General features: G+C 45.1%; 1 protein-coding gene across 1 annotated transcript in view; it reads left to right on the forward strand.

Moving 5' to 3' along the window:
- The window catches only part of PTPN14 (protein tyrosine phosphatase non-receptor type 14), a 151469-nt gene that overhangs the window by 117394 nt on the left and 19751 nt on the right, over positions 1 to 14324 (forward strand). The window contains exons 8-13 of the mRNA XM_040351453.1: positions 254 to 342; positions 3695 to 3782; positions 6572 to 6654; positions 8720 to 8777; positions 9273 to 9339; positions 11997 to 13459. Of these exons, the coding sequence (XP_040207387.1) occupies positions 254 to 342; positions 3695 to 3782; positions 6572 to 6654; positions 8720 to 8777; positions 9273 to 9339; positions 11997 to 13459 (1848 nt within the window). The remainder of the gene's footprint in view (positions 1 to 253; positions 343 to 3694; positions 3783 to 6571; positions 6655 to 8719; positions 8778 to 9272; positions 9340 to 11996; positions 13460 to 14324) is intronic.

The following is a 14324-nucleotide window of genomic DNA, read 5'->3' on the forward strand; positions in this document are numbered from 1 at the left end:
CGCTGGCTCCCGCGATGGGGCTCGTAGGTGCTCAATCTCGCCGAGAAAGAGAGCGAGATTGACACAAAATCGGGTTCACCTACTGTATAGTGAGACCTCCCAGCTGCAACAGACCAGTACAATGGGGAAGCCGGTGTGGTGCCTGCATACCAACACTAACACAGTGCTAGTGGTTAGCTGAGACTGTGTTGACTATTGGGGGATTTTGGTGGAATTCGCAGTTTTTTGCTTAATGCATTGTGTTTGTTTATAGGACAGTCACAGCAATGATGTCACCCTCTATATCTTTTTCATGGGTATTTTTGTTGGCGACAGTCATGGGAGATCCTCAGCCTCTTACAGGTAAGTGAGAGCTTTCTAAAATATATATATATATTTTTTTATGAAAATCTAGGGAACAATATAACATAGACAAGCACTAATAGGCAGCACATGTATTCCGGGATCTTGGCGTGACTTTCCAGGACAAGCCGTGATTGGTAATAAAGTAGAGGGCTCCCCCTACTGCAGCTCCCAGGTTTCATCAGGTCAGATATTTGCTGTCAAATTGAAACTTCAGTAGAAGTGTAAAGCCTAATGATCCACTTCTCGTATTTGCTCCCTTTTGGCCTGCTACATTTACCATTGATCATTCATTGGTGGGAAAAAAAACACCTAACTTAAGAAACAGGATTTAAAGGATAGGTTCGCCTTTGCAGGTAAAAATAATTAGCATTTTTTATTAATTTTTTTTTTACTTGGAGCCTGAAAAGCATTGCACCCATTGCAGTGTATCTGCCGGGTTTATCAATACTGGACTTTACTGGTACCAGAGGGGAATGGCCATACAAGATTTATAAAACAAAAACACTTCTTCTTTTTTTTTTTTTTTTTGTTTTTTTATTACAAAAGATTAAATGATTTGATTAAAAACATCAAGATACATTTTTATATGTGATTCTGGCCATATCAATAAATCCAATTGATCCAAGAGGTTGACATGTTTTACATTTATCTGCTTCCTCTGGACCTCCTAATCTTGGTAGCAAAGAAACATGGCCTAAGCATCACTTAGAGCACAGGTGTCAAACACAAGGCCCGCAGGCCGAAATGCGGCCCTCCAGGCTATTTCATGTGGCCCTCGCACCTCTTCTGCAGCTGCAAGAGAGCTCCAACCCTCCTCTGGTCCTCCTCAAGACCATTGACCAAGTCTGGATGGACTTGTGTCCTTTTTCAACCTGACTAACTATGTAACTATGTAACTATTACTTTCTGCTTTCAAGCAATGCATCCAGCTTCTTCCCAGCAGAAGCATAAGGAAAGGGGGGTGCACTGTGATGTAAGGGAGAGAGGAGGACTCAACTTCTGATGGTGGGGTGGCTCCTTGACATCTAATATAAGGGGAGGGGATGCGCTGGACATCTAATCTTACAGATACAACCGGCCCTTTTGAGGGAAATCCTAATGCTGATGCAGCCCACGATGAAATTGAGTTTGACACCCCTGACTTAGAGAGTAGAGCTTATAGATGGTGGTAACACATGCGGTGTGAATCAAACTATCTTGTGGTTTAGGGGTACAGTAGTTATAAAGTTCCAATAATGTGAAGAGCTTGACATAAAGACTTAAAGGGGTTGTAAAGGTAAAAAAAAATCCCCTAAATAGCTTCCTTTACTTCAGTGCAGTCCTCCTTCACTTACCTCATCTTTCGATTTTGCTTTTAAATGTCCTTATTTCTTCTGAGAAATCCTCACTTCCTGTTCTTCTGTCTGTAACTCCACACAGTAATGCAAGGCTTTTTCCCTGGTGTGGAGTGTCGTGCTTGCCCCCTCCCTTGGACTACAGGAGAGTCAGGACGCCCACTAACACACAGCTCCTTTCTCTATCTGCAATGTAGAGAGCGTCCTGACTCTCCCGTAGTCCAAGGGAGGGGGCAAGCATGACACTCCACACCAGGGAGAAAGCCTTGCATTACTGTGTGGAGTTACAGACAGAAGAACAGGAAGTGAGGATTTCTCAGAAGAAATAAGGACATTTTAAAAGCAAAATGGAAGAATGAGGTAAGTGAAGGAGGACTGCACTAAGGTAAAGCTATTTAGGAAACACAATTGTACCTTTACAACCCCTTTAAGGGTGTTACAGAACAACATCCCCAACCATCATATTCCTAAATGATTATATTGGCATCACGTACTTTCAAAATGATGCTTATCAAGGGCTTTTACCACTTTATGTGTTGATAAATGATTTACAAAGCAAAACCCCAATATGTTTCACCCCGATGGGCTTCTTCAGGGGGATAATGGGGTTTGTGTTCTGTTCGTTTTTAGAATCCAAAAATGAACCCGCCCACACCGAATGTAGTCCGAGTCATGATGGAAGCCATTGTGGTCTCACCCAAGGAAGCCCCTTTACCTCCATTCTTCCTGAACTCCGCTCAGTTGAAGATCCCAGGAGAAAGTAATTCCATACATAACTTCATATCATACTTTTGTGACTTGTCCTGTGGCTTGGGACTGCAAAGTCACATGACAAGTCGTGCCCCTTGATTTCCAATGAGTACAATTCATATCTTTGCGACTTGAAGTCGCACCAACTTCAAAGTAGTACCTGTACTACTTTGGTCTGATTTTGATGCAAATTGAGGTCCATAGACCAAGTTTACACAGGCATTTCCTGAAAGCGCTGTAAAATTGAGCCACTTTGAAGTTGCGGTAGCGTGAAATGGGCCTTAGCTGAATCCTATGACTGCTTAACGACATGTCCAAGTCATGGGTCTTCAAACTACGGCCCTCCAGTTATTCAGGAACTACAATTCCCATCATGTCTGTGAATGTCAGTGTGTTACAATGCCTCATGGGATGTGTAGTTCTACAACAGCTGGATGGCCGTAGTTTGAGGATCCCTGGTCCAAGTGAATGTAGAGTGGTCCAAGCGGTCTATATACCATTGAAAGAGTTTTGGTATATCTGCTCAATAAGTACAAGAAATAAATTTTGCTCCCGCCGGAGCCACTTCGCACCCCCCCCCCCCCATCCGGATCTTTGATTTTCTCCATTTTATTCAGGTAGATCTCAACCTCTGAAAGATTGCCTAACCCTGCTGTCATGATGTAATTTTTAGAACTGATTGCTAAAACTGAAAATATGCTTTTATTATAAGCACCCAAGTCCCGTCATGCCTCGGCCTCTTGGAGTCATGCTTGTGTCTGTCAGAACCTTGTAATGCATCCTGGCTCTTTGTAGTTCCACAACAGCTGGATGGGCGAATTCTGCCTTCCCCTGCCCTAGGCTCCTGCCTAGGTTGCCTTGTAGATGATCTAGAGCCTGGAGCGACTTGGAGCCCAGCTTTATGATGTAGGTATGTTTTTACCTGTATAAAGACAAACTACAGCTACCCCCTTTTATGCTGCAGTAAGTCCCCCCCCCCCCCCCCCCCCAGCTGGTCCTGTTATGCTGTGACCAAAACACGGATATTTTGGTTTAATCTCCCCTCTAGCAAGTGGATGAATAGAACATTTATATGTTGTGACCTGGTCCATCTGAGATAGGTTTCAAACTCCAGCGAGATGAATAGTTCTTGAAAGGCTCCTAACGGCAATCAGAGGCGCGAGCGTTGCCAAGCTGGAGGCTGGTGGGGTAGAGATATCGCTGGCGTGACTCTGGAATGTCGGAATGTGTGTCTTGGCAGCGCTAACCTGAAATCTTGTCTGCAGGTGGAATGACATTGGGAATATCACACACAACAAGTCTGCAATTGTCCTGGAGCTGAACAGAAAGGAAGAGAGTGTCCTTTTTCACACGGTACGTGCGCAATCGCCTCTTCCCACATTCGCCTTTTTGTTGTCAGATTTCCCTTTTTTTTTTTTTCTCCTGAATTGAAGTATGTATCCTTGATAACGTGCCTTCCTGTCTTGAGGGTTCAATGAAACAGAAATCTGGAATGTAATTCTCTTTAACAGGTTTTGTGTGATCGTAAAGTCTATCCAAATCCAAGAAATGTATATATTGCAAGTTGCCAGTCCTTGATTGTGGTGGCTGCATTCGTTTTCTTATTTCAGGCTTATAATATTTACTGGTTGATCCCACCAAAAATCCCTGTTCTTGTAATTTCCCATGCACTGAGTTTTGGTAATAAGAGTTTATAGAGCAATGTAAAGTACAGATGGGATACAGAGGACTGGCATGTGGTACAAATGATGGCACAGGGCCGGATTCAGATACATTGGTGTATCTCTCCGCGGGGCGTAACGTATCTCAGATCCGTTACGCCGCCGTAAATTAGGGCGCAAGTTCCGTATTCAGAAAGAACTTGCGCCCTATGTTACAGCGGCGTAACGTATGTGGTCCGGCGTAAGCCCGCCTAATTCAAATGTGGATGATGTGGGCGTGTTTTATTCAAATTTAGTGTGACCCCACGTATTTGATGTTTTTTACGAACGGCGGATGCGCCGTTCCTGAAAGAATCCCAGTACGCATGCTCGAAATTACGCCGCCAATCGTCAATGCTTTAGACGTGATCGTAACTTACGTACAGCCCTATTCGCGAACGACTTACGCAAACGACGTAACATTTTCAAAATTCGACGCGGGAACGACGTCCATACTTAACATAGGATACGCCTCATATAGCAGGGGTAACTTTACGCCGGAAAAAGCCTAACGTAAACAACGTAAAAAATGCGCCGGGCGGACGTACGTTTCTGAATCGGCGTAACTACCTAATTTGCATATTCATTACGGAAATATACGGGAGCGCCACCTAGCGGCCAGCGTAAATATGCAGCCTAAGATACGACAGGGTAAGACACTTACGCCGGTCGGATCTTGGGGAAATCTATGCGTAACTGATGCTATGAGTCGCATAGATACGACAACGTAACTCAGAGTTACGACGGCGTATCCGGAGATACGACGGCGTATCCGGAGATACGCCGTCGTATCTCCTTTCTGAATCCGGGCCACAGTCTCTAATAGAATACGTCATCCCACACACCATTTTTCTAGGTCTGGGATTAAAGGGATCCATGGTAGACTTGTGCGATTTGTTTTGTTACGAACCAAAATCTGGACAAAATAAATTTTGCGTAGATTCGGATGTATCCGGATCGCCATATCACTATAGAAACGAAATTCAACAAATTCAAAATATATTTTAAAAGGGTTGTAAAGGTTCATGTTTTTTCACCTTTATGCATCCTATGCATTAAGGTGAAAAAACATGTGATGTTTTCCAGCCCCCCTGGTTTACTTACCTGAGCAAAAGTCCCGCGTTGAGAACGCGATTGATCTCGGCCCGGTCTTGGCTGTTCTCGGCTCATCATTAGATAGATTGAAAGCAGCGCAGCCATTGGCTTGCACTTCTGTCTATCAAGTCCAATGACACAAGGGCCGGGGCCGAGTCCTGTAGTTGGCGGCTATGGATGCCAAATTCAGGACTCGGGAGAGCGCCCACAAGGTGACCCCCCTTGGGAGAGGGGTTACCAGAAGCGGGGAGGAGCTGAGACTGCCACAGAGGGACCCCAGAACATGAGGATCGAGGGCCACTCTGTGCAAAACTAACTGCACAGTGGTGGGAAGTATGACAGGTTTGTTTTTTAAAGTGGTTGTAAACCCACTATTTTGACTTTTACCTACAGGTAAGCCTATAATAAGGCTTACCTGTAGGTATAAAGAATATCTCCTAAACCTGCACGGTTTAGGAGATCTTCCCCTCGCAATGCGGGCGGCGCGTGCGCAGGGGGAAATCCACGGCGATAGGACCGGCATCCGCCGGACCCTGCCGATTTTAAATCACACGCGCGGGAGTGACGTCATCGCCGCTCCAGCCAATCACAGCGCTGGAGCGGCGATACCCGGAAGACACGCCGGAGCAAGATGACATCCTGCTCGGCGTGGACCAGGTAAGTGGTGTTCACCTCGTTCCGAGGTAAGTATTTCATAATCGGCTAGTATGCGGTGCATACTAGCCGATTATGCCTTTTGCCTTTGCAGGTTTTAAAAAAAAAAAAAAAGTTTATGCGGTTTACAACCGCTTTAAACAAAAAAAAAAAACGAACCCATACAACCCCTTTAAGGAAACAATAATTTATTTGTTTAATTTGGTTTAACGGATGCGATAGTTTGGGCCTTTTTAATGTTTGAAGCATCTGAAATAATGTAATGACATTTTGTTTGTAGCATGAAATTAGCGTGTCGCAGCTGGCACACTAATGATGCAAAAAACTAACGATCTAATGATCAACAAGAATTTTAATTTTCGTTCGTCTATGGTCTGCTTAAACTGTACCTTTCCCTAAACACCTAATTTTGGGCGGGGGTGTATCCTCATCCAGTACTTAGAAAACAAAATGAGGTTGGGTTTGTTCAGAGGAGTCCTGACAGGTGTTTTTTTGATGGGTATTGTTGTCCTATTGATCCTGACAGGTTTTTTTTTGATGGGTATTGTTGTCCTATTGATGGCTTTTTTTGTTTGCCGTTGTTTATTTTCTTGAGCTGAAAGTAATGCGATAGCCTGGCACATTGTCTCCGTCTGTTTCCCAAATGCACTGGCGCTGCAGACAGTGACATTTCCTTTCCATGTTTTTCAACAGGACGACATTGAAAACAGCAAATACATATCACGGCTGTTTGCCACTCGGATGAAATTCTACAAAGAGAACAAAATTTGCACAGAGTAAGTGACTGTCTTTTTTGAGTAGCTGTTAAAGAAGTATTATTACATGTTGCAAATCTTTGCTGAGTCCCCCAGGGGTACCAAGTGCACATAGTACGTGGTTCTATTAACTTATAAAAAAAATTCCCCGCTGGACATCAAACATCACCATACAGATAAAAGGATTATAGTATTCAGATATTTATGACCAATGGTAAGTGACTCAAGATGTCACTCCAAACCTATATATTGCCGTAATCTTATGAAAAAAAATTATTGGTGGAGCAACAAAGAAAGGAAAAGTAAGAGGGGCGGGGGGTTGGTATGGACACAACCATATAGGACTGCATTTAATTCATAGTGCCAGTGATGCATATATACATTATGCAGGGATAACCGCATCCTTTAAGCAGTAAGAGACCGCACGCCCTGCAATCAGGTATCAATGAGAATACAGCAAGTCCAGTGGCCCCTCAGAGCAGTCATGGTTGGTAATAAGTCCAATATGCCCCCAGAGAAAACCCACTGCTCACCATTGCTCATACTCTGCACACACACTTTCTCCACCATGTATTCATGTTTTATGTGTCTCATATGTTTTTAATTCTTTATTATTTTGCTGTTTGCACAATGAATTGTTATGAATAAAATATAATTTTCATCCATTATCGTCCAATGTGCCTCTAAAGTCTGACCCAGTGCAGTTTTTTGCCCTTTTTTTCTGTTTCATGAGTTATTATCCCCTAATACGGATGTGACCACAGGAGTGCTTTCTTTCTTAAATCAAACATGTATTCTATTGCAGCTTACCAATTCTTCGATGTGATGGCTGCATTTGTTTTCCTTTTTTAGGTTTTTCGTCTGTAATTTTTCAAAAGATCGGCTCTCCAGCAGAATGTATCATTTAGCCCAGGTTCACACTGGGTACGATTTGAGATGCGATTTCACATGTCGAAATCGCATCTCAAATCGGCGGCATTTGCCGGCAATTGTCGGCAATGGCACCGTCCTAATCGGTGCGACGCCGCATCTGCGGCGCTGCACCGATTTCAAAAAGTAGTTCCTGTACTACTTTTTGCGATTTCGGGCCGCGATTTACATTGAACCCTGCACAGATGTCTCTTAAATCGCGGCAAAGCCGCGAAATCGCGTTACAATGGCGATTTTTACCGCGATTTTGAATTTGCAGTAGTGTGAACCTAGCCTTACAGAGATGAGACAAACCATTTAACACTGGCAGGGGTGCTTTCAACGATCTGCTTTTTTTTTTTTTTTATATGTAAAACCTTTATGCCAAAAAGGGAGAAAAAAATCTTTTTTTTACTGTAACTGCCTACAAAGTGTTAGCTGGAGTTTGGCTTAAATTTGTTCAGTGTATTTAAATCTGTTAGACTGTCTAATACTCCCCTCCTCCAAGACTGACAATGCTGCTGTCCAAACATGCCCCCTGTGCTCTTTCATCCAGAGTGAGGGCACTCTAATACTGGAGGTGTGTTACTGACCAGATCACCAGCTGAAATAAATGGCAGCCACCGCATCTAATGATTGGTAAGCTGCAATATATTACATTTTTAGTTTTTTTTTTTTTCTACCACTTGTCTGCAGCCTTGCGGTTGGACTTTGCATTAGCAGCAGCACACTGAAAGGTTGTCCCTATCGTCTCCCCTCCTGCAAGCATTTTCACTTTATTACAGCGCTGTACAATGTAATATAACCATACCTGGCTCACAGTGCTATCCTTCCCTCGACCAATCAGGATTCTGTTACACCATTGGATACAGGAAGTGGAAATAAAGACATCACTCATGTACTTCATTTAAAGTGTTGATCGGCAGGAGGCATTCATAACATGGGGCCGTGTTACCTGAGACTGCTAGAGATCACTGCCAACGCAGCCACTTTTACAATCCGTGCTCCCACTACTGACTACTGGGGGCTGAGGGACGCACAACAAGCGCCAAAGGGGGCGTATGTTCGGTATCGGTGCTCCAGTATCTTATTGGCTGCACTAACACCTGGTCTAAGAGAGGTGGAGTAGAGCAGGGGTAATTGACACATGGAATTAATGCAAAGCTTGTTTTTTTAGGCAGCCCATCACGCCACCTACCGTCAGGCGTCAGCCAACATGGAGCCGGTCTTCCACGGTGAGTCATTTCCTATACATCCTTATGCAACTTTATTACTCTATTTCAGGGATGTCAAACTCAATTTCATTGTGGGACATATAAGCATTATGATTGCCCTCAAAAGGGCCGGTTGTATGTGTAAGATTAGATGTCCAGCGCATCCCCCTCCCCTTACATTAGATGTCAAGAGCCACCCCACCATCAGAAGTTGTCCCCCACTCTCTCTCATCACAGTGCACCCCCATTCCTTATGCTGCTGCTGGGAAGAAGATTGATGCATTGCTTAAAAGCAGAAAGTAAGGGTCTGGAGGAGGACCAGAGGAGGGCTGGAGGTGCAAGGGCCACATGAAATGCCCTGGATAGCCGGATTCGACGCCGCGGCCCTTGTGTTTGACACCTGTGCTCTATTTGTAACTTTTTCTAATTTGTGTTCTTTTATTCTGTCCCTTCCCATTTTTTTTTTTTTTATATCTTCCTGTTTCTTGCTAATGTTTATTTTTTTCAATTGCATAGTCAAGACCACAAGCAACTATATTACCTCCAAGACACCTTCAGGGGAATGAAACATTCATTTCTGATGGTAGGTATGATGCATTCGGAAAATGTTACTTTTAATATCGCTTGATTTATTTTTTATTTTATTTTATTTTGGTCTTTTTTTAATTTGTTGAGCAAAAAATTAAAACCCCAGTGGTGATCAAATGCCATAAGAAAAGTTCGATTTGTGAGAAGAAAATGCAAAAAATGTTGTTGGGGTACAGCATGGCATGACCGTGCAATTGTCATTCAAAGTGTAACAGCGCTGAAAGCTGAAAATTGGCCTGGGCAGGAAGGGGTTGAAAGTGCCCTGTATTGAAGTGGTTAAAGTGTATTCTGGAGGCACAGCATGGGTGGCCGTTCCTTCAGAGCGCATGCACAAGTGATGTCACTGGCTGCATGTAATGTAAATGTCTCCTAAACGGCGCATGTTTAGGAGATATTTACACTACCGATAGATGAGCCTTATTATAGGCTTACCTATAGGTAAAAGTCGGTAAAGGAAGTTTACTTCGGGCTTTTTCACGTTTAGCCGTCGGTTGACAGGGCGGTCCCCGCACACTGTGCAGGGACCACCCTTTCTTTCCTCCGCTCTCCTCTATGGGGGAATCGGATTAACACGGACCGTCTGTCTGTGTTCATCCGATCCGTAGACGGATGGAAAAATTGAGTTTTCCTCCGTCTGCAGAATCTGAGGATTGCGGAACCGGGTGAGATCGGGTGTCAGCGGATGTTCATCCGCTGACACCTGCAATCTCATAGGGACCAATGTATGTCCCTTTTTCATCCGTACACGGATAGATGAAAAAGCGGACATACGGTCCGCCCATGTGAAAGAGCCCTTCCTCTTTAAAGTGTCGCCTATGGATAGTAAAATTTACGTCATTTGTCACCATTGCATGGGTGTGCGCAGTTTTAAAGCGTAAAATGTTTGGTATGTATTTACTCTGTGTAACAACTTCTTTTATATTTTACAAAAAATTGGGTTATGTATTGTAATTTTCCATTAAAATTCAAAAAAGTGTATTTTTCCCCCAAAAACTTGCTTTTGAAAAACTGCTGCTCAAATACCGGGTGACGGAATATATTGCAGAACAAGCGCATTTATTCTCTAGGGCTTTTGCTTTAAAAAATATATACCGTATTTATCGTGGTATTGCGCGCTCCCGCGTATACCGCGCACCCCTAAAGTTGCCCTCAAACCTGTGGAAAAAGTTTTTGTTGTACTTACAGTTTTGGTGTCTTGCGCGGCGTCCATCGGCGGCCTCGTCGGGTCCGGCGTCCGTCTGCGGCTTCGGGTGTCCTCTTCGTCGGGTCCGGCGTCCTTCTGCGGCTTCGGGTGTCCTCTTCGTCGGGTCCGGCGTCCTTGCGTCCTCCCCGCTCGTTTCCCGTGCTGAGTTTGAATACTGCGCCGACATTTACCGAGCGCAGTACACTCGTGTATCGTCGGGCAGGCTCGGTAACTCTCGCGCTGACGTCCTGTACGCTCAGGACGTCAGCGTGAGAGGCGTCGAGACTGCCCGAAGATACACGAGTGTACTGCGCTCGGTATATGTCAGCGCAGTATTCAAACTCGTGGCGGGAAAGCGGGTATCGGCGTATATCGCGCACCCACGATTTTGCCCTGATTTTCAGCGCAAAATAGTGCGCGGTATACGCCGATACATACGGTAATGTTTGGGGGTTCTAAGTAATTTTCAATAAAAAAATACTGATTGTTACATGTATATAAAAAGTGCCAGAAAAGGCCTGGTCTGAAAGTGGTAATCATGCCCATGATTTTATAATGGGATGTCACACATGCCCACGTAGGCCCGGAGTCACAAAGCACTTACGCCAACGTATCTCGAGATACGCCGCGTAAGTGCAAATATGCGCCGTCGTATCTGTGCGCCGTGCCCACAAACTAAGATACGCCAGAAAATAGGCTTCATCCGACCGACGTAACTTGCCGGCGTATCGTGGGCGCATATTTAAGCTGGGCGCATTTGCCGCTCCCATTGATTTTCTATTCACATATGCAAATGAGGGAGATACGCCGATTCGCGAACGTACGTCTGTCCGACGCAGGCTACGACTTGTGCGCGTAAGTCGTACGTCCGGCGTAAAGTTATTCCCCATATATGAGGTGCAACCCATGCAAAGGTATTGACCAGGGAACACAAGCCGTCATATTTTACGTTGTTTACGTTGGACGTGAATATGGCTGGGCGTAGGTTACGTTCACGCCGTAGGCAGTGATCCGTCGTATCTTAGGCAGATGTTCCGACGTGATTCTGAGCATGTGCACTGGGATGCGTCCACGGGACGGCGCATGCGCCGTTCAATATATGTATCTATCTGAGACTCAGGCCATCATTTGCATGGCTCACGCCCACTTCCACATACGCCGGCTTACGCCTAGGAAACCCAGTGCAGATTTGGAAGCACTGGCTTTGTGAATCCAGTGCTTGCCTCTCTGCGCTGCGTCGGCGTAGTGTATCTGAGATACGCTACGGCGGCATAAATATGCGCCGATGTATGTGAATCCGGGCCATAGTTGTGATGGTCAGGTGTCCCCCAACTTCCCTTGTGTTATTATATTGTCCTTTACCTTTCGTTCCTTTGCATTACCTCCACTGATTTGCGAAGTCTCCACTTGCTATATCCTGATATCCTTTTGCCGTACCTCATGCTGACATATTATTTTTCTCCTTGCAGACAGCATATTCCACATGAACGAGGAAACCTATAATGTCAGGTCTCAGAACAGTCTGGATAGATACATGGAACTCAATTTTATGAATGGTACTGTGCCAAACGGTAGTGTTTCCAGTGCCCATAGCATGAACTCTCTGAACCATTCACAGACCTTCATCCAGGCCTCCCCTATGTCTTCTAACCTTAGCATCACCGGAAATGACATCATGAGGTCTGACTACATCCCTAAGTGCAGACACAGTGCCATTATCTTGCCTTCTTATCGGCAAACGCCGGACTATGAAACTGTAATGAGGCAAATGAACCGGGGTGTTCATCCACCCGATAGCCAGAGTCAGTCCCTACGAAACCTTAATATTGGAAATACGCATGCTTATAGGCACCGGGAGAATTTGGTTTATAGCCAGCCTGAGATTCATGAAAGACCTCATTACATGGCCTCTTATGGACATCAGTCTCATTTTGGAAACAAGCCCATAAACCCACCTGAACAAATGCCAGTGAACCAAACTGCTTCAAATCCTGCTAAATCCAAATCGATTTCTCATACCGTCAGCACTCCTGAACTTGCCAATGTACCGCCTCAAACTTTCAGTGCAGCCCACTTGTTTAGAAACTTTTTGTCTCGACCTCCTCCTCCCTACCCACCACCTAGACCAGCTAGCAGTACTCCTGACTTGGCAAGTCACCGCCACAAGCGCGTTAGTGCCAGTAGCCCAGACCTGGTGGCCAGAAAAGTCCAGCAGTCTGTTAAAACTTTCCAAGAAGACAGTTCTCCAGTGGTCCGCCAATCTCTTCAAGAAGTCAGCGAGCCCTTAAAACCTCATAAACACCATCCGGTCATAAACAAACGTCACAGTTTTGAAGTTATGAGCCACATGGTGAGAGGGATGGAAGCGATGGCTTTAAAGTCATTGAATGCGCCATTGCCACGTAGGAATACCTTAAGAGAGTTGCACACAGAGGAACCCGTGCAAAAGGCTCAGGAAGTACAGCAGATGCCAGTGTACCACCACAAAAAGAACATCTCGGATGCCACCATGTTGATCCACAGCAGCGACAGTGAAGAGGAAGATGATCTACACAAATCTGTGCCTCACACTTCCTTCATTTCATACAGTGCCCAGCTCCAGGCTGCCCTGGCTCGAATACCAAATAAGCCACCGCCTGAATATCCAGGTCCAAGAAAAAGTGTCAGCAATGGAGCACTGAGGAATGATCACTCTACTATATCAGCTGCCATAGCACGGGCCAGGGCCATGAGCCCCCGGCAATCACAGACTGTGTGTATGTCCAGAAATGAGCCGGGGCCAATCAATGGGACCTCTCTGGGGCCATCACTTTCAGAGCCTGATCTCAGCAGTGTAAAGGAGAGGGTCAAGAAAGAGCCGGTGAAAGAGCGGCCAGTCTCGGAGATGTTTTCTGCAGAGGATGCCATAGTTGAAAGGGAGATCATGATGAGGGTATGTAATAAAATAATATTCATGATTACTCGCTAAATCAAAATTCTCAAATGGTTTGGATGATGAGGCCTGGTTTAAAGCAGATTTAGTATTTTTTTCTCCATTTGATCCACCATTTTGATATTTTGCTCTGTGTCCTTTTAGTTTTATGTTGCCCTTCAGCTCCCACTGCCAAAGTGTCCACCATAGGTCCATTATGAATGGTGGCTTCACCTGTAACCCTCCAGCTGCTGCAGAACTACAAGTCCCATCATTCCTGTGGGAATCATGCTAGTAACTTTCAGCCTAGCAATGCCTCATGGGACTTGTAGTTTCGCAACAACTGTAGGGCCACAGGTTGATCACCCCGTGAGTTGGGCATTGAGATCTAAAGGAAATGCTCAATCGCTTAAGCTTTCTCTCCCTTGTCTGTCTACAACTGTTGAGAAAATATACCAACTACATATGGAGTGCATTGTTTTCAAGGAATCTGCTGACTAATGGGTGGCATTGGGAAGAGCAGCAGTAGGACACAACCATTGTGTAGCACTATAAATCAGGAACTGGTTCATATTTATGTAATGAGGGAATATGACTGCTATACACTTACATAATTACATATCGTACATAGTAACAAGGGGGTAGATTCAGTAACATTTGCGCAGTTTTTACGTAGGCGCAGGGCACCGTTTTTGCCCCCGCAAATTTTCTGCGCTACCCTTGATTCATGGAGCAGTAGCTCCGTAAATTGCGTGGGCGCTCCGGGAAAATGCCCGGCGTAAGCGCGCGCAATTTAAATGATCCCGTAGGGGGCGGGAATCATTTAAATTAGGCGCGTTCCCGTGCCGAGCGTAGTGCGCATGCTCCGTCGGGAAACTTTCCCGAC

This window comes from Rana temporaria, chromosome 4 (assembly GCF_905171775.1).
Source record: "Rana temporaria chromosome 4, aRanTem1.1, whole genome shotgun sequence".
NCBI classification, from domain to species: domain Eukaryota; kingdom Metazoa; phylum Chordata; class Amphibia; order Anura; family Ranidae; genus Rana; species Rana temporaria.